Source organism: Dreissena polymorpha, chromosome 14 (genome assembly GCF_020536995.1).
Source record: "Dreissena polymorpha isolate Duluth1 chromosome 14, UMN_Dpol_1.0, whole genome shotgun sequence".
NCBI classification, from domain to species: Eukaryota; Metazoa; Mollusca; class Bivalvia; order Myida; family Dreissenidae; genus Dreissena; species Dreissena polymorpha.
The window spans coordinates 39699061-39720441 of NC_068368.1; the positions used below are offsets into that span (position 1 = coordinate 39699061).

Below are 21381 nucleotides of genomic sequence, written 5' to 3' on the forward strand. Positions count from 1 at the left end.
TGTTCAGGTATTTTATCTCTTCTATAGCCGCACAAAATCCGTGGTCATGTTAAGTATACTAATATAGTTTACAGCCGGATATTGATTTATTTATTTTCGAAGTCGTATAATTTTAAAATTATGCATGAATGGGTTAATTGGATGATACAATTGGACACGGACCTGATCTTAAATAAATGACTGTATTAGAATTGCATGATTATTTGATTTTTTACGATCACACTCCTATAAATGAAATGCCATATCACCTGCAAATTATATATAATAAATGAGCTCACTTTTAATGCGAATTATATTGTTGACGTAATTGATGCCTTATTATTGTTACATTTTATCGTAATTTCAAACTCGTGTTTTTAAGTTTTTTAATTTATAAACATGCTTATTGAATTCCGCGTAGATGCAACCACAATACAATATGCCTCACGGATTTACGACGGATTAATGACGATGACGGTACGTCATCAGAGATACCATTTGTTTACTAGCTCTTATGTATCGTGCGAATGTTTTATTTGTTTGCCATTGGCGGTCGAATTATAGTTAAAATGAATGCTTGCGGGCATCGTGGAAATGGAGTTCCTAATCAGATTAATGCAACTTAAATTCAATGTTATTCTAATTTTTGCAAATAGTGTTTACCTCGTATCATAACACTCGTGCGGCCATCATTTTCTTGTAAAATCGTGTAACTACTGGTGTTTTCCATCATCTTCGTCTGCCTACCATCGCCAGTTGGATCCTGTACCCACGAAGTGGTAATGGCTTCTCTGTTATGCAGTATCACATTACTCGGTGTGTAGTTTATGTAGACATCTGTATCTTTAACAATCGGTGAACTCGTCCGGTCGCTGTTTATTACTACCGAACCGCAAGGATTTGCTGTATTGACATACACATACTGATATTAAATTACTTGACAATAAAAAGGGTCATACACAATTGTGTCGTACCAAACGTATCAGATGTTCTATCATAAAAACTTTAAATAGCTCATCGTTTATAAAATCCTAGAATCGCTATAAAATAAGGTACTTTTTAAGAAGAATGTTTTGTTAAGCTCAAAATTGAGCAATTTCCCTTTTAAAGGTGGTTCGCGATATATTAACATTCATTTGTTTAATGTGAGTGTGGTGTATGCATAACATTTCATGAATGATAAAACTCTGATGAACTTACCTTCGACCGATAAAGTCAGCGTATTTGAATCACAAAAATATTTTTTTTCAATATTCATCCGCGCCATAAATTTTGACCCGTTATTAAATGAGACAACTTTATTGATCGTCATCATAAAGGCATTTTTATCCGACCAAAACGAATAGTGTTTATCACTTCTCTGCAGCGGAAACCACTGGATCGGGTACACATATCCTTTCCACCTCTCTACAGACATAGTGCCAGTAAAATTCTTTGGTTCGAAAACTAGAGTCCAGTTTCGACCATCAAATGCACGATGGAGAGCCTTCAGCTGGCCGTCACAGGGTTCTACTCCCTGACCTATAAAAGACATATGCACATATAAGTTAATTCCAATTAAATGAAAACTGCAACTGTGAGATTTTCGACGCTTTAGAATTAAGTTTCCAAGGATTTGGGATTTAAACCTGTTAACAAGTATAAACGGACTTTTATGATCATTATATACGCACTAGAAAATAAAGGTAATGCAATATTTCAAATTAAATTATAAAGTATTCTAATATATGTTATGCGTTGTTATTTATTTTCAATTACTTCAGTTTTTAAAAGTCCATTAGAGCGATGGCGAAATAATGAAAAGCAGTCTTAACTTATTATAGCTAAGAAACCACTTTAGCGAATATAACTCGGAAAAATGTTTTATTTCTAAAAGATAATATAATTGCAAACGTACTTCCTGTACGCGATGAGATGTTATCGAATGCCGAAATTTGTTTCATTCAATGACGGTTACTAACTGGTTCTTTTTTCAATGACGGTTACTAACTGGTTCTTATTTCAATGACGGTTACTAACTGGTTTTTATTTCAATGACGGTTACTAACTTGTTCTTATTTCAATGACGGTTACTAACTGGTTCTTATTTCAATGACGGTTATTTACTGGTTTTTTTTATCTCATGCATTCAGTTTAAACTTCAAACATAAAAATATTAACTCACATGTCATCAAATTGATCAGTACGAAACAAACAATAAATCCCAGCAGCATTGTTAATGCACTTGCGTGTAATCAACAGTAAGTAATAAGCATACAACGAGTACGATTCTTGTCAATCAACCTAAAACGCGTTAGGCGTGGGATCCAGAAGTTACAGTACGTATCATAAATTATTTGAATGTAACAAACACGCCCATATACAAGTGTTTATAATCTAAACCTAGAACCTCCGTGTGTTTCAAGTGCGCTCTTCACTGTCAAGGAAATCCTTGTCTGACTTCACGTACACAATATGCAGTGTCGTATCCAAATTCGGAAGTTCAATTATTAACAAGTATTTCAAAAATTTATTATCATGTTAATCTAGTGCTGTTACATTGAAAAATGTTAAGAAAAGAGTAATAAATCGATGTGTCATTATCATATTGATAAAAATACTTATGAAGTATTAAAGTTAATTTTTAAATCGGTGTTTTTATGTCGCTGGCAACATGTTACACATGGCGGGCTAATAAATATTGACCGGCGATACATTCAAACAGTTATTAATGTACTTTATAATATTAGACGAGAATGTGTTCAATTTGTTCGCCCGTTACAAGTTTGGCATCGATCGCCAATAAAGCACGAGATCGCCTTATACGAGAGAAAGGCGGCCAATATGGAAAAACACGGCCAATACGGAAAAAGGTCGGCCAATACGAGATTTAGCCAATCAGAAACCAGGAAATACTCGGCCTTATATGGGAATATAAACTTTCGACAATTTTGGACGCCATTTTGAAGTTGTATGCTTAGTTTTGGTGCAAATGTTTTAATCTTTAAAAATATAATATTGCAGTTTACTTAAAGCACTTAGCCCCTAATATACTAAGCGCCCTTTTTCTACACTAACAAATGTGCAGTGTAACCACAGCAGTAAGGTTCAATATTTGAGCATATGTACATAAATATCAACTTTGAATATTTTCAAGCTTCAGTGAGCGCCGAAAGCAAAATTAATTCGAAATCATGGATGATTTACACATTAAAAATGCAATTCCTAATGGCAATAAGTAAGTTTTCAATCCTAATTGTCTTTCTGAGTTTTATTTAAAACAACGGTAGTGGATCCAGTGTGGCTGGAATGTAAGTCAGGTAAATTTGGCATAATTTCGCGACCTGTCAAATTTTGTTTCGTGCATCATGTAATGTCTTGAAAGCATCTTTCGTCATATACTAAGTTTAAATGCTATTGTTCCTATGCTTTTAAGTTTATCGGTAATATAACCTTCGTGTTACAATATTAATGAAATAATAATTATTCTTCTGCAATTAAATGCATGAAGCATATGTTTCCTCTTGCAACAATATTCATTTTTCGTTTTAAATTAACAAGATATCTCTTAAAAGGTATTTTGGTGTACATAACATTTTCAAAGCATTGTGCATGGGAATACAAACAGGGACACAGGTATATAGAACAGATATTTTGCTATTTTTCAAAACTTCATACTTCATTAAATAGCAAAATCCTGTAATTTGAAAGTGAAATTTAAGATTTTCTTGCTGAAATTAGAATACAAAGTAATATTATAAACATAATTAATGCAATTGTCATTATGAGTTGAACTAATTAATAACATTATATTATTATTGTGTCATGTTTGATGGTATGAGCTATGCAATTCAGTTTATCAAACTTGTTCGGTAAAGCTATGCTAATGAAATTTTTAAGTGTTTTTGTATGCTCGGTTTCTGGGTCTGTAAACTGCCTTGATACTATCATGTCAATCACGATACAACGTTTAAGTTGATCTATGATAATCATAAATTAACTTGTTTGAACCGAGACGTATATACGACATGAAAAATTTAGGCTTATAAAACTCACATCTAATTGACATCACTGTACGATACAGTGTCATGTAAATGATAACACGTGCGACAACGTGTTGCCTTGTATAAGAATTTAGTAAAATATTCCAGGTGCTTTTGAATATATATTTTTTCATCACGAAGTATTTGCTAACCATTTTTTAATTCGTGTCACTTCTCAAAATTATACGAAGATAACATAGTTAATTTTGTCACGTAATCGTTCATAGTTCATGGTCGACACATAGTAACTAGCAATGTTCATTACTCTCAAACTACTGGTGTGTAGCCTATCATTCAATATCTCATCATGCGCATATTGCCATGATGACGAGATTTGCATTAACTACCATTTTCCCATGTCGCGCATGGGACAAGTCCGTCCCTCTCTATTAATGTTAATTTCTCTGCATAATGTGGGATAAAATATTCAACAACACATATATCAGTTTCTAATCCAGTATAATGTCTGACGTAACTAATATTTTCAGTTGTACAAATACGTTGTGATTGCTACATGATTGTGTCTTTTTCCATCTGTTCACCTCTAGATCTAAATGCTAACTCACTATTTCCCTCTAACATTTGCCCCGTGAAACTCAGTTATGAATCCCATTGGTAAGTGTTCTGTGCGTGCTTATTGCTAATTGGCTAGATTACTAAAGAAACTGAATCAATGAAAACCTGGGAACGGGATAAACAAACCACCCAAATATTTACAAGCTTTATCTGATACCCGGCCTTGTGTCAACTATTCTTTAATCTCTCCCTCATCGATAAGCTTATTAGTACATATGTGCACTTTGTGACTGTCATGTTTCAATAAAGTAATCCCAAAATATTCCAACTACAAATTCCTACCATAACGTGACAATTTTATTGGATACATTTAAAGTTCGTCGCTTATTTACATTACTGAAAATGGCGTACGTTAGTTCGTCAATACATGCAGCTCATCTCTAAATTGGTCATGTGTTTTTGGAATGCGCTCTTAAACAAATGTCAATGACTATCATCATATCATACGGCGCTCACTCTGTATCTAGCTGGATTAAAATCGTATATCACAGTCGGCGTTGTTACCGTTAACTCATACTCGTCAAAAGTCAAACACTGATTTCCTGATATAATATTATTATTATCCTGCGCATAAACCTCCGTTACATTCAAATAAAAAGCTATCGCATTAAATTACATTTGTTGGTATCGATAAGAGAAAGAAAAATGATAAATATGCCTGATTGTCCGCCTGCTCCCTCACCTGTAAGTTTCTCTGCCTGCTTGACAGTCTGTATGTTCGTCGTATGTTTCCTAGACACAAACAGAACTGAAGAAATCGAAATCTGCAGAGCAACACATCAATGAAAAATGTGAAAAGTAAAACAATAGCAAAATGGGTCTCCTCTCTAGCCACAAGGATGCACGCTTATAGATTCTGTGTCGTAAACTTCGTTTTACGGTGCGAGTTTACTGAGTGTTTGGTACTTATTGCATTCTAACATGTGTCCCACACCGCTGGCTTGATTGTTTGGTCCTTTTTGCTTAATTAACATATTATTTATATAGCTGAAATCTGTTCTTATGAAAATTAATGTTCATAGCTTTGCATACTGTTCTTAACATCCGATGAAGAAATAGCACACAGCTATGCACTCTGATTTGAAAGGCTAATGCAGATCAACTGCATACATGTAACTATGCTGTTTAGTTTGCAAATCTGGTGTATACCGGGTTACAAGGTATACGCTATTTTTCAAACATATGATCTTTGGCAGATATAACGCATAGCTATGCCTTCATATTTGCAAATGTGATAAAGATCTAACTAAAGTCTGTGTATTAATTTCTGCACATATAACGAGAACCCAGTGAGTAGCTAAAAATTCTCTATTGAATATTTGACGAAGATCTTTACCAATATCATACTGTACGTTTTCTATTAATACGTATTGATACTGTGATCAATTATCGTAGTTTATATATAAAAAAATTAACATCAATAAGCACTCAAGGTTGTTTGCATGATGAATTTTAATGTTGATTGTTAACGAAATGTGTGGTTACCATTTTAAGGAAGATATGTTGTTTGCCCTTTATTGGTTTATTGGTATAAAGCCTAACAACCTGTTTGTTATTTGTGTAAGCTCAATATTACAGACCAGTGCCGAACCGAAGCGTTATTTTTAAGGTTAATATTTTAAATGACTATCCATACATTTTTTGTATGCTTTCTTTCAACAGCGCATGAACTCGAAACGTATGTTTCGGTTTTTTGGTCAGCGTAATAATTTAAAGTAGAGTGCAAACAAATCGTACCTTTATTTAACAAGTAAAAATCACATGCCTTTACAAATAACTGAACAATCAAAATGGTTACATTGAGCAAATTGTGTAAGTATGACGTTCTGAAAACCTGTATCGATTGAATGTTATTTTGACAATTGAAACTCTTAATCCATCAACGAACGAAACTGATACGCGGTCTCCGCACTTTGTACTTATGAAATATATCATTATTTATATATCTTTTTGCAGCAAATTAGTATTGACTAATGTAACACATTAGAACTATTTCAGCGAAAGTAAACCATGCTTTCTTCGGAAAGACGATAGTTTCCGTTTCCTGTCGAGAGTGTGTTCTGTCCGGCTATTAGACAGATACGTTAGGGAGAAAATAATGTTTCTAGTATTTTAATTTGGATATCAGTTGAATTAAAACCAATAAAAACAATACAAATGGAATCTATTTAGTTGCATAGTATAATAGGTTGTATAATTATACAATGCATTAACAATAACCGTCTCACACGTATTACATCACATAATGCAAAGAATTTCATTATAATACAAACTAATGCATTAGGCATGTACATCAATCATTGTTAAGTCTATTTCCTTTAATTGCGTAACAGTTAAAATGATTGTATAAGTATGGGGTTACAAATATTAATCATGTGAATGTTCCACTTTATTACTATAAAATCCTTAACATTAGTTATGAACGTTTTGTAATATTAAATATGAACATGTGCATATACATGTACAACTATCGAATATGCATAACAAATCAAGACTTACATCGCGGATGAACTGTTTGATATTTAAGCATGATATACACAACCTCTCTAGTTGGTTAGATTTTGTGAACGATATATTCAGTGTATAAACTACAGTAGTCCGAATTACCAAAGAATTAACCAAACATTAACCAAAGTAAACTGGGATCATCAGGACACTGTGTGAAGGTATACTTAGACGGTTCACTCTTATAGCTTACTTGTTTCTGAAGTGATCGTCTTAATTCAAAGGCTAATTAAAAATATTAGCATTGATTGTGTTGTTTCTTTGCTTTTTATTTTTAATAGCATCGATGTGTTGTATTTTGTTTTACAATCGGTAATTCGGAAACATTTAAACAGTTCAGCATTTGCGCAACATACACATACTGTTATGCTGCATCATAGGGTTTATAACCAATGCTCAATGTTCTTTAACGTGATCATTAGCATTATCGGTATTCACAATCAACTCAACATCTGCAACAGGGTCCTCTTTTTGTGCACCTTGGTGCCACTCCGTCGTGTTTTTGTACCTGAAGTAAAAGAACAACGAGGAAAGAATCAACGTCGCCAGTGCGGACGTTATCACGCCGTAACCAAGGATAGCGTTCCGGAAGTAGGCGAGGTCATATAGGCGACATGACTGGCGTTCCCCACAGGTGTACTTCCACAACAGACAGGTGTCGTCGATAATTGCACCGAAAATAATCGGCCCTGGCATCCATCCTACGGATAAAGACAAGTTTATATTATTTTCGGCGCTGCATATCCTATTTGAAATATTTACATATTATCAGATGGGGTTATCACGTGACGATCAAGAGACCGAAGTCCATTCCGAGACATGTATTTTTCGCCGTTTTATAACCTTTATAACTTGTTATAAGTTTTTTTTAATTCCATTCACTTTCCAGCCATATCAGCATGAAAGTGATAAGCGTTTATTTCTTATTAATATTCACTCTTTATCTCGACTTAAATTGCTGCAAAATTTCTTAGCGGGATCACAAAAGTACAGCTACTGCTAATAAAATTCGTAGAGATTAAAGTCGAGATATAAAGCGAATATAAATACGAAATAACCGCTAAGCATTTTCTAATTTATGGCTTGAAAGTGAGCGGTATTTAAACAAATACCTGTATCAGCACGGACGTCGCCATCTTATGTGTCACGTGATTACACCCTCTGAGCATGCTGGTTTTATAAATATTGCGCCGAATCGCAAGCGATTATGATTCAGTGGAGAGTTATTTGATGTTATGGCATGTGTCCCTAAAGTTATATTTGAACAAGACATACTAATAAGCGAGAATATTTTCACGAATAAAAGATTAATAGAATATCAAATGCTATCAATACACTTCTCAAAATAATTACTACCGAAATTAGTTCATGTTTAAGAATTATAGGCTAACTCAGAAATGGCCTTTACTTAAGTGAACAAAACTAAGTTGTTATCCGCATCTCCACTTCTTTGAAAACAAATATTACACTGAGGTAGAAACAAGTCCGAACCATTATAAACGCTTATACGTTTTCAATAAGATAATCATCGTTTATACTTTATGTGATTATGAGACGATTTTAAACCGGTCGCCTTTTATTTAGTGCGGGGTAAGTATATATGTATGTGCAAATACAGCTAATATTTTCAAATTTCTTACAAATTACAGATCTATGAACTTATTTTATTTTAAAGAAACTCTATTTCGAGGACAACATTTGTCGGCGTTGTTTAACCTTTTTTTATACCACATTGATATAGCGCCCCTTTCATACTCGAGATTTGCGTTCAAAGGCGCTTTACATGTTTTTCCCTGATCACTGGGTTTATAAGTCGTCCGTTAACATCTTGGCGCAGTATTCAGCCACGGCACATTGGCTTATTTCCCTCACAGGTACCCATTTGTACACCTGGTTGGAGAGGAGCAGATATGGGATAAATTTCTTGCTCAATTAAATTCCAGTGGTCAGGGTGGGATTCGAACCCGGGACCTCTCGATCCCTAAGCCAGCGTCCTACCATTAGACCTACGTATTAGATGTGTTTGTTTTCCATCTGTTATTGAGTCTATGAACACTTGTATGTACAGTACCTAACGCGGAGGTTACAAAGCTGGCGAACGCTGTTGATGCAGCCCTATCCGTTTCTTGAACGCACCTGCAATAAAATACACAATGTTAAAAATCCTGTTCAATGGTCAGTTGCATTTTTCAGACCGGAGTTGAACCCCTTTCGACAAATCAAAGAATACACATATTTCCCTCCATATTTTTCTTATGTTTTTATAAATGTGCAGTGTTAGTTTGTGAAAGTACATTCGAATGAATGACGACTAACAATTTCATCGATAACCTCTCGCAACTGGACTGAGTTGTTCTTGTGTCTAATATAGACAGACAAGCGTGTGTTTGTAAAGACTCTAGCGCTTAAATATAGGAACACGAACGGTAGTTTCCTTTGAAGACAATTGTAGCTGCAAAAGAAGGTTAAATAAACACGTCTGAAACTGTATATTTGCTATTGAGAAGTTCTTAAGTAATCTGGATAAAGTGTGAAATGTGTCAAGAGAACGCGGTAAAAATCTTTTCTTAATTGAAAACGAGATTCGAATCATATGTGATCGTACGAAAATATTTCTAAACTTCACGGAGTTTGCTAAGTGTAGTACTATTACGTACGTTTGTAAACAAAAGTTTTACTTTTGAACACGTTTTACCTTATCTGGGCTATGACAGTGGGCACTATTTTAAAGGCAGTAAACAGTTTCCCGACAAAGGTGAAGACGGCATATGCATACAGCTTTCCATTACAACCCTGGTCACAAAGGCCCGACTCCGCATGGCCGCTTGGGATACACGTGCAGTTAAAGAAATCCTACAAAAAATGACATACCACAGTAAACATATAACATTTACCCACAAGCAATAAAGAAAAACGTTAGAAATAAATGTTGCATTAAATGGAATAAATATGTACGAATGTTTGATCAGAGTACACATTTAAATCAGCATGCATAAATTAACCATAAATACGCCCGAAAGATCGACGCAAAGGGCCCTATTACGACCATAATGACGTGCCTCGCACATTATGTTGTGGTGGTGTATTCTTCGATTGGCACCGTCAAACCCACCATAACTCCAGAACAATATCAGGGTGCAGAATCAACGAGGTTTTTAGAGGTTTACACACGGGCTGGACATAATGTAATCACATCGTTAAGAACTTTATTTTTGCAAACATCTCAAGCAATGACATACATTTGCACAAAATCTTAAGTGCATAAAATACGTTTTTTTCTCACAGTTTGTGCCGATGCATTGATGTATTAGAATAACTCATTGAACACGTATGAAATCGGTTACAATAGTTCACGTTCCATGAAGCAAAATCGTGTAGTACATATCTAATTTTTAAAAAGAACACAGGATCATTTAATAAAGTAATTTTGATGTATTTCACATTGCATTAATCCGCCACCAAACATCTCGTGCATATGTTTAGTTTTCTATATTTGATTGAAGCAAATAATACACAGGATATACACTCGAGTCTACGGAACTCGTGAAAAGATTGAAGTGAAAGGATTTTTCTACAAACTTTAGTGATATACTGTTCGATCATTAAATGAAATTAATACATATCTGTGTATGTATCACCCGAATGCTTTAAATCAAAGCGTCAATTAAGTGAAGCTGAAAAAGCGTCAATGAAATCAACAGGATTTTCGTTAAAAATATCTACCAGTTCAAATTGTTAATGCAATTTCGCACAGTCATTTTTTTATTTTGATAACTTGGTTAGCTCTTGGGAGAAACACAGACTAAAACAAAACATGACATGATTCTGTTTTGTGACATTTATTATTAGTATAAACTTTCGTATTTATATTATCGTATTCATATCAAGTCAATAATATTTAAGTGAATTAACGAAAATTAATTTTAATATTTTTTTGTATGTGATTGTTAAGACTTGTAATATGTATATTCAAATGTTCTCGATGAGTTTTATACTTTCCCTATCTATAAAACGAACGATTATTATTTTTTTCTTAATTATATCACAACATATACCGTAGGTGATTTCCCTGTACATCCGGCATGACAAGGGCTGAAATATGACCGGCCGTCGTCGCCACAGATCGGGAAATATTGCTCGGCGTCACACGTGCAGCCATCAACGCAGTGTGATTGTATGTGTTGGTACAGGGGCATACTAGCGTTCCCACTGCAGAGGAGGTATTATACATGCGAATAACCGTTTTTCCTTCGCAAGTAATAATGCGCACCTCGAAACAAGAATATAATCGGGAAAATCGACATTTAAGACCTTATTTCCACAATTTCAAAGTTTTAATATTTTTATTGTAAGCTTATTTTTTCTATTTTATGATATATTACTCGAAAATACAGTTTTCGATTTTCACACAAAGCCACAGCTGGCCAAAAGAATTGTGCGCATTTACACTTGCAAAACCTATTATTTACTGATTTGTAATTCTAAAACATTCCATTTACCCGATATTTATAGTATGTATAATAACTAGATAAATGCCAAGTTTTTTTAATTAACACAAAAGTTCAAAATAATTTTAATGAGTATGGCAAGTTATATTTTCAATATACTTAAATATATTGATGGCACCTGCTTATTAAAAGTAGGTCATTTGGTCAACCGACATATCCACAATACCGATAATACTTAGTTTTGCATTAATACATTTTTGACACCAAGTGTAAAGCTAAAATTTTAACTCGAAAGTAAAGGAGTGTTTTGACTGTTATTTTCTAACGACTCTTAGTATTGTAATGTGATTTTATATTATCCCTGTATAATAACTAAAGAAGGTTTAAAATTTGCGTAGCAACACTTGAAAACAGGAAATAGTATATGTCTGAGCTTGATATGATCGCTCACACCATTTAAGTATCGTCCACACGGTTTCACCATTCTTCTATTTCAATTAATGTATAATAATATAATAAAATACAATAAATTACGTACGCATTCGATGGCCCTCCCCCAACTAACATCGGCTGATCACACCCCAGGAAGAAACCGGCTGCGATACAGACGGTGTTGACGGTGTAAAATATCAGCAACATCTTCACCGTTGTCTGTGGCATCATAGGAATCTTTCTCGTCATTACCCCACCCAAAAATGTTCCCAAGGATACCGCACTCACCGAACTCAAAGCTGAAAAACGAGAAGGAACTACCAACAATTAAAACAAGACAGTTCATTATGATACTTGAACAAATAACTTAATTGTTGAAATCAAACGACTAATATATGAGACTATATTTGTGATACGCTTTCCTTTTTATCGTTATAAAGATCATTCAATGTACAGTGATATTTAAAATAAATACTAATGCATCGACGTGATTTCTACATAATGCATTCATGTTTGACTTAAGTATAATTATGTATTTAAAAACAAAATTGGATTCACTGTTGCATACGTCTGTCTGCAAATGACTTGTATTAATATGTCTTGGATTGCGTATATTTACATGAGTTGTGATTTGCATACATACAAATTAGATATTTGATTACATTGTATATATATACGGTTCAATATTTCTAACATGCTTATGATAGGTCAACACACGTGATTTGCATTAACCGCTTCCTAGCTTTATTCGTGTTTATTTAAAGCGTTGTTCTTTACGCATTAGTAGGTCAATATCCTTACATAGCGGATAAGCAAAGGATAAAGTGAATTATCCCGATTATTTTTGTGTGGATCATCATTCTCACACTGAAACACCAACTTCTTGAAAAAGACTTACATAAGATGATATTAGCCTGCCACAGCGGAATGGTGTATTGTGACGCCAGATACTTTGGCATAAAAGACATTGTACCGGCAACGCCCACCAAATTTACGACCGTTGAAATAATCAGTATCATGTACGTCGGATTTCTCAGCAATCGGCCGCCAGTGGCAACAAACTCTAAATATGGAAGATAATTATAAACTCACACATGTATATAAATACATAAATATATCAAAAATGGGTTTCCTTTCAGTCGCATGCACATTGAATGACTCTGTTGTTCAATTTTGAAATTCTCATCCCATGTGCATGGAACAAAATATATGTTAGTGGTGATGCCTTTACAAAAATATTAATATTTGTCAGTGGTATGATTGGTGAATGTTATAAACTGACAATTTTGAGATAGCTTTTGTAGTTGTAAAGTTTGTTTGCGAATCTGATACGCTTTGAACGGCCAACATAGGTGGCATACCTTTCATTTCAAGTAACAGTGATTTCCAAACGGACACCTGTGTCTCGCGTTGCAGTCGTCTTTCTTTCGCGATAATAACTAGATCCCCTTTCCGTTTTTTGGATTTCAAGTATCGCGGAAAACACATGGTCGGGACGCTGAATAGCAGGGCAAAGCCTCCGAACACTAGGAATCCGAGCCACCATGCTCCGAGCCAACGAGGGTCTTTGGGAGATATGTCGACAGCTGGATCAGAAACAAACATTCGCTTAGTAACTGGTAGTTAGTACAACATAAACAAGAATTCGTGGGTAACATTAGTCGCTTGGCCATATCTCGACAGCTGAACATTTGTTACACTCGGGTAATATAATATTTATACACCTGACAAAATCTTTTTGTATTAGTCTATTTTTATATATGAATACATGCACATTTTATATTATATTCAGTAAACTGGTTATTTTCTGTAGACAAAGCAGAAAATCAAGCGCCATTATTCTGCGATATATGTGGACGGAGCCGTATTATTTTAAAACAACTTCAAAAGGTTTCCGAAAAAAGGAAACTTTGAAACACTTTCTTTGGACATTTCCTGTGCAACGTATTGTAATAAAATTATTAAATGCAATATTACTATCTATAATTAAATTTACCCACACACGTTATTAAGCTGTTTATTCGAGAACTGTTACATTAACTGAAGTGTTCGTTTAAATGAAGTGCAACTGTTTTCAATAAATTAGACGCCTTTCTCTCAATTATTTTGAATACAATCGATGTTTTTTTTTTGTGGTATCACATCAATGAGAGGGAGTGCATGTTCATTGTAGAAAGAATTGTTAAATGAAGCCCCATATACAATACATAACACGTCTATAAGATCGTGTTTGATTCGAAATATTTTATATCGTAATTCGTAGTGGAAAAGCCGTCTGTAAGAAGTATAGACGCGTGTTGTCAGAAATGTCGGGCTTACAACTAGTTATTTTATTCATACGGATCTAAACAACTAGCCCATTCTAATTCAAGCAAACCTGACATTATCAGCCTATACCTCATTTGATTTATTGTACCAACACAAGATAGCAAGTTTTTCAAAACTTTCATAATTTTAATCATGTGTTAGTTTAAGACTGCTAAAATAAAATGTTGGCATTAAATCGTATACATCCTTATATATATTTTCTTCAAACACTATACCTTCCAATGTGATGTAGATTCTGCTAAACACTCCACCAAGCAGATAAGCCAAGGCGGGGCCAAATATCCCTGTGCCTATCAGGATTCCCATGTAGAAGCCAGTTTTCCGTTTGTCGACAGCGTCATCAATGTACAGTGTAACGAACGGTGATCGAAACGATTTGCCTACACCCTGAAGGAACTGTGATAGCAAAACATGAAAGTATTGAACCTCTTACATTAAAATTTAAAATAGCGTACATTTTATGGATTTAGTGGGTAAATCAATTAGATGATTTTCATAGATAATGTTTTTCATTGTGTCGTTTCTTCAAGCCTTTCATACGCATATAATTTTGATATAATGATAGAATTAAAAATAATACAAATAGTAATAAAATAATAATAATAATAATAACAATAATATTATTATTATTATTTATTATAATAATAATAATAATAATTATTATTATTATTTTCATACTCATAATACTAATAATAGAATAACAATTAAAACAACTAAAATAATAATAATTGTTCAATCAATAATCTATAAATTGGGGGAAGCTGTCAAATATTAATGAGGCTTTGTGTTTATGCAATTACTTCCTAAATTGTCATATGCGATTGAAATTACCATTCCGAATGCAATCAAAGCAAATGCGACGCTTTTGATATGCAGTTCTTCGCGACCTGAATTCGCCTCGGCGGTATCCCCTGCCATGTCGCAGCTTGTGTCGTCCTGAAACATACTAACGTTCTGGCACATAGGCGCCTCCTTGCCCGCTGACCGGAAACTATAATTAAAAGAAAAACAGACATTCAGATATTCAGTTAGTTTATCTGACATTTGATTAAGATTCTAAAATCTGAATACTTTTAACTAAAAAAGCACAATACTCAAAATTATCGAATATGAACGAAAATGTCCCAACACATCGTTCAGTTACAATGAAACTTTACATAATTCATAGTATTTGAGTGTTTTTGTTGACGTTACTGATTGTTATCTCGATTTTGTAAACACGCGACTCCTTACACGAACTTATAAATAGTACTTGTTAACACATGTTTGATTAATTAAACAATTCTGCACATAAATTGAGACGCATTCTGAGAAAACGGGACTTAATGCATGTGCGTAAAGTGTCATCACAGATCAGGGACGACAGTTTCCGCTTTTATGACATTTTTAGTTTCAAGGAAGTCCCTCCTTACCGAAGTTCAAGTTAAGGTGGAAAGTGTCGTCACAGATTAGCCTGTGCGGACTTCACAGGCTAATCTAGGTCAACACTTTACGCACATGCATTAAGCCCAGTTTTCTTAGAACGCGACTCAATTACACAATTCTGCACATAACAAGGGTCGCATTTGAATAGTATAATATGTGCCAAGGTTATGGCACACCTTTTGTTAACGCTGTTGTTATGTAGGATTAAAATATTGTTTCGGTCGTAGGTTGCAGTGTGAAATCATTTGAGTTAACGCTAACGAAGTCTTATTTTTTATGCACAACTTAACTTTGAATCAGAATGCATTTCCCATATACATTTTAATGGTTAAATGGCATATTTGGCATTGTCATATTTCCGCTTGCGTTGTCATTGATAGCCCAGAATACGCCTTGTGTATGCTGTATAAAAGCATTAACCGGGGTTCAGGAGCACGTGACGTTTTAGGGTTCCCAATTAAATGTTAATGGATGTAAACACGTCGGCACGTGATCCTTTTTTTTTCAAAAAATAAAAAAGAGACAATATTCTTAAGAATTTCAACTTTTGCATAAAAGACGATTTTTATGCGGCTTATGGCAATGTGAAATACATCATAATTTCTTTATTTAATAAACCTGTGTTCTTGTTAAAAAAATTCCTCGTGTACTGCACGGTTATGCTTCACGCAACGTGAAATTGTGTCTTTGGATTCATACGCATTCAAGGATTTATTCTTATACCTTAAGATATCGGCACAAACTGCAACAAAAACTGTCTTTTATGCACACACGATTTTTTTTCAAATGTATTTAAATAGCTTGAGATATTTGGAAAATAATGTTCTTAACGGTGTTTAACATTCTGTCCAGCCCGTGTGTAAACCCCGGAAACTCCGTTAATTATGTTCCCTGTTAACTGTATGACATGAAATAGTTTGTATTGTTAGATTTTGGTTAACGTTGTCAATAAGAGCAAAGCAATTGTGGTGTATGCTGAATAAAAGCCATAAGTATGTGTAACAAATAACATGATTTGGATGAACCAGTAACATATCCGCCTGCGTTGCCATGTTTAGTGTAGGACTACCGGTCCTGTGTGCTGTACAAAATCGTCAACAGTCTGCTTTTAATGACCTGACCTGAATTAACAAGTCACGTTCGCATGGTTTTCTATTTTAAAGGATATAAACCCTGAAATAGTTTTATGCTGTAACAAAGTCCTCAACTGTAATTATATTACAGGTTACCTGACCTGATTGACTTTGACACATTCCCGTTTGTGTTGCCCTTTAAAGCATAGGAGGCCGGGTCTTGTAGAAAGTATGGCAGGGCGCACATGATGCCGCATACACCGTACAGAAGCGTGCTGATTCCTAATCCACGGGGTATGTGAACCTAATATATGCAACGAGGTTCTCAATGATTAGTCTTGCTAAACTTACTTAACCTTCCTAAAGAACAAGTATTTGAATTTTTGTAAATGTTTGTCTGCCATTATACAGAGCAAAAAGAGAAGAATGACAACTACTAAGATGTAAAAGATATAGACTTCATTATAAAATTCAGATAGACATATTACAAACATGTAATATTGTATAACTTAAAACCCAGACTTTAATTATAGGCGTAAAAGTATCGTCCCAGATGAGCTTGTGAAGTCCGCATATACTAATTAGGGGCTACACTTTCCGCCTTTACTGGATATTCGTTTAAAAGAGACTTCGTTTATTTGAAAAACATTCATAAAAGCGGAAAGTGTAGTCCCTAATCATCTTGTGCGTACAACACATGCTTATCTCGGACAATACTTTACGAACATGCATTACATCCAGTTTTCAAGAAAGTGGCTTTTATAGAATAGTGTGTTTTGAATTTTGCGTACGATTTTCGCGATGTAGCCGGCAAACAGGGCACAACACAGGAAGCCGATGTCATTGCAGCTCATCAGTAGACCAGACTCGGCGCTGCTAAACCCGAACTGCTTCTCCAGCATGGATACCTGACGTAAAATGGTTAAATTATATGGGTCTCGTTCTGGGGAATTTTGGCCTTATGCATGTTCGTAAAGTGTTATACCAGATAAGCTTGTGCGGACGACACTTATCGCTTAAAATAAATGTTCCATAAGAAAATACTTCATTTGAGCGAAAAGTGCCATAAAAGCAGAATGTATTGCCCTTAATTATGCTGTGATAACTGCATAATTAATCCGGGACAACACTTTACGCACATGCATTACGCCCATTTTTTCCAAAACGAATTACATGTTACAAAATCTATTTCCTGTTAAATACACACTGAGTTAAAGTTAAGAGTTGACATTTTTATAGTGTATAGTTCAACAAATGGATAATCGCCCGACAGCATGGCAAATAAAGAAATCACTAGACTCAATCACAACACACATACATAATACAGCTGCTGTCACATCATAAAACGGTCTATACTAAACGTAGAAGGATAATTGTTAACCCTTTCAGTGCGGGAACCGAATTTTGAAGGCCTTTGCAAACAGTTTGGATCCAGATGAGACGCCACAGAACGTGGCGTCTCATCAGGATCCAAACTGTTTGCTATTCTGATAGTATTCTTTGAAAAAAATAGAAGAAAATGCTAATTTTAGAAATTCAGCAGACGACATTTTAGCAGAAGACAAATTTCCCAGCATGCAAAGGGTTAATCTCCAAAATCGTGGATTTACCAAAAGCTATTTTCTAAACATTGAAGGCATGAGCAAATGTCCTTGTTTCGATTATGTACACCAATGGCTGAGTAGCGATCATGTGGATTGCAGAAGCATTTAACCTGGTGTAAGCGATATTGTACAATTTGGAATCCATGTTGCCAGATCGGATATATCAAGCAGATGTTTATGAGCGTAATTGCAAATAAAACAAAACCTGTGTAAAATGTTTAATCTTAAAACTAGATCGAATATTTCACGCAACAATTAAACACTATATAAATGATATGTTATAAATGATATGTTATACAGTTCAAAAACTAGTATTACATTGGTAAACAAGCTTTGCCAAGAAGTGAGTCGGTTTCAGGACTTTTTAGGTAGGATATAGTTTTTTTTGAAAATGAGGAACAATCCAAATAAACAAACAAACTTTATTGTTACTTCGAAATAGATTATTAGCGATGATTTACCTGTGAGTTCACGTATGTTGTGAGTGTCTGTGTGAGTAGACCTGACACACTGAAGACTCCAATGAAAGCTCCGATTCTTGCGCATATCTATGGAAGAACACGTTTTATTTTATCACAGTGCGCAGACCTCAACTACAACTGACGTTCATTTTCGATGTTGCGTTTTAGTTAAGAAATATTGTACGAATTTAACTAATATCGAAATATTGCATTACTAATATGTTGGTTGTATCGATGTATGACACATTGGTTGCAAAATATGCTTTCAAAAAGGAGGAAATGCCGCAATGCTTGTATACTAGTAGAATTTTCACTAAGTATGTAAATAGCATAATGTTTGTCTTCGGAATATTTATTAAACAACCAAAATGTATATGTTTCATATTCTTTATTCAATAATAAATGAGCCAAGTCGTACGAAAACGGGTATTATGTCATATGCGTTCAAGAAAATCCTTCATATTAGCGCAGTGTGGTCAGAAGCTACCCTTTCCGTCTATTAGACCACGAAATCTTGAGGGTGGCTCCAAACTAGATTGCGCGGAGGCGCGGAGGCTTGACTGGAGCTTCAATGAGTTTTCCGTTTTCGCATGAACAGGTTTCCTTTGTACTTGCTTAATATGTGTTTACGGCAAATTTACATCGCAAAATCGGAGTGTTGTCCAAATAAATCCAATACAATATTATGTGTTAAAGCGTTGCAATAAACATAATTCAATATTATTTAGGCACTTCATAAATATTGGACTGAATAAAAACCAAGGTAGTGCATCTATATTTTGGCATTCTCTTCATTACTTTGTAAACGTTTTAAAAGTTGACCAAATGCTATATGAACTTTCTTCATTTATTATACATGTTTGTTAAATCCTATATTTAGATCGTTGACTAAAAGCCTGAATGGCGTATCGGCATTATTTGCTCAAATGATCATATAAACATACATACTTCTTTTCTTTCTAGAGGATATTAGTTTTACCTGAAGTCCTTTGGGTCGGAATGATCCTAAACCGCATTCTGTGTCTTTCAGAATCTCTACGTCTACATCCAGCTCGTCTGCATCATCAGCAGCAGCTAAATTCTTCAGCTGCTCGCCGTTGTCTTTGTGGTGGCCGTTCATGTCGCCCTGAAGTTAAGGTTACTTAAGCACTTACAAAAATTACGCACCTATAAAGTGGTTGTTAAGTGCTTTAATGACATAACTTCTATGCCAATATTTGTCAAGATATATACGGTGAACACTTTTGTTTCATGATTGATGTGGTCATATTTTTAAGAAAACGAAGTCTATAGAAGACGAAGAATGCTTGTTTACGAATTTAAATAAGTTATTTATGTAATCACCACACTGATTGTTTTAAACATAAGTGTTCACAAAAATATTCATACGTTTTACCTCTTGGATATTTATCCAGATTGGAAATTCAAACTGAGCTGAGACGTTGTACCCTTTATATTCACTATACAAAGTAAGCATGTATTTGAACGTCGTCAAGCATAATCGTGTGTTCCAAATTGTTTCATGAATTAAAAGTATTATTCAAACATGATAATTATGGGCTTCATTGCTCGGTCACTGCTTCAAATGACCATGCATTTTTAATGAAGGTAAGAAGTTTATTTAGTGACTTTCATCACGAACTGCCCTTATATATTCACAATAAGTATCATTTTAAGTTGACTGTATGTAGTTGTGAAGCATATTATGCATCACAGTTACGGAGATCTGATTAAGCCCATATGCAATTTAAAATACAAAAACCAAGTTATATAACATGTTCAACACTAAACGAATACATCAAAAGAGAATGAGAACAAGAAGATAAATATTTATATAAATCGAATCCACATGTTTGGTGTGTGTCAGTCAGATGATAGAATCGGAAATTTTTCATTAAATTGTGTGAATATTTTTGAATCCTATAAACGCGCACGAAAATTAAGTTGCTCTTTTTTCAAGGCGTTCTCTTGACATAACTCTTCTAGAAATGTATATATTTTATATAAGGAAAAGCAATATTAAGCGTTCCCCCAACAGTGAAAAGACAATGACTAAGACACCCTTTACGTGGAGAAGGCATATTCGTGTTTTGAAAATTGAAGAACACACCTATGATATCGTTACCTATAACATTAAACTCTTTGAAATGTGGTGACATTTGGAATGTGTTCACAACTAATGCCAACAAAATCATGCATGCGAATCCTTAACAACAGCGCCTTAAGCGATAAGTGGTATCATCGTTTTTATGCGACCACGCTCAAAGAGAGTCGCCGTATCAGTTTTTCTTCGAAGGCAGACATTGCGTAGATTTCCGCGACGAGCTAGTGGATCATTGATTTATGTATAAAACAGCTTCTTTCGAAGCAATTATATTAAGAGATGGTTCTCTAGCGTATCAAACATATTACAACTGTTGACGCAATTCGCAAATTTCTTATTAAAGTAAACAATTTGATGTATTGCTTGGCTTCAGAACCTAACCCTACACGTCCGTGCACTCCGGTCCGGTTTTCATAGAATTTCC

At 34.5% G+C, this 21381-nt stretch overlaps 2 protein-coding genes across 7 annotated transcripts in view; both read right to left on the minus strand.

Annotated features, from left to right (window-relative positions):
- The window catches only part of LOC127858308 (uncharacterized), a 40762-nt gene extending 38442 nt beyond the window's left edge, over nucleotides 1–2320 (minus strand). For all 6 annotated transcript variants that reach the window (XM_052395329.1, XM_052395332.1, XM_052395328.1 and 3 more), the window contains exons 1-3: nucleotides 2144–2320; nucleotides 1180–1500; nucleotides 643–882 (exon numbers count right to left, since the gene is read on the minus strand). In XM_052395329.1, coding sequence (XP_052251289.1) covers nucleotides 643–882; nucleotides 1180–1500; nucleotides 2144–2192 — 610 coding nt within the window. In that variant the 5' untranslated portion in view covers nucleotides 2193–2320. The remainder of the gene's footprint in view (nucleotides 1–642; nucleotides 883–1179; nucleotides 1501–2143) is intronic.
- A 4802-nt stretch (nucleotides 2321–7122) lies between these two features.
- On the minus strand, nucleotides 7123–19974 carry LOC127858226 (solute carrier organic anion transporter family member 2A1-like). Its single transcript, XM_052395209.1, has 13 exons — nucleotides 19833–19974; nucleotides 18854–18940; nucleotides 17580–17696; nucleotides 16950–17092; nucleotides 15122–15281; nucleotides 14506–14686; nucleotides 13324–13548; nucleotides 12861–13025; nucleotides 12069–12261; nucleotides 11138–11291; nucleotides 9778–9935; nucleotides 9154–9218; nucleotides 7123–7783 (listed from the first exon to the last, which is right to left on the minus strand). The coding sequence occupies exons 1-13, from the start codon at nucleotides 19971–19973 to the stop codon at nucleotides 7479–7481; spliced, it is 2094 nt and encodes a 697-aa protein (XP_052251169.1). The 5' UTR covers nucleotide 19974; the 3' UTR covers nucleotides 7123–7478.
- Nucleotides 19975–21381: the final 1407 nt, after the last annotated feature.

Excerpts from the sequence above, each read along its gene's own strand:
- LOC127858226 (XM_052395209.1), bottom strand. The coding sequence starts at position 19,973 with ATGAACGGCCACCACAAAGACAACGGCGAGCAGCTGAAGAATTTAGCT. Across the intron at positions 17,093-17,579 it reads CCGGCTACATCGCGAAAATC|GTTCACATACCCCGTGGATT; the intron begins GTACGCAAAATT and ends TGCATATATTAG. Across the intron at positions 15,282-16,949 it reads AATGTGTCAAAGTCAATCAG|TTTCCGGTCAGCGGGCAAGG; the intron begins GTCAGGTAACCT and ends TTTTAATTATAG.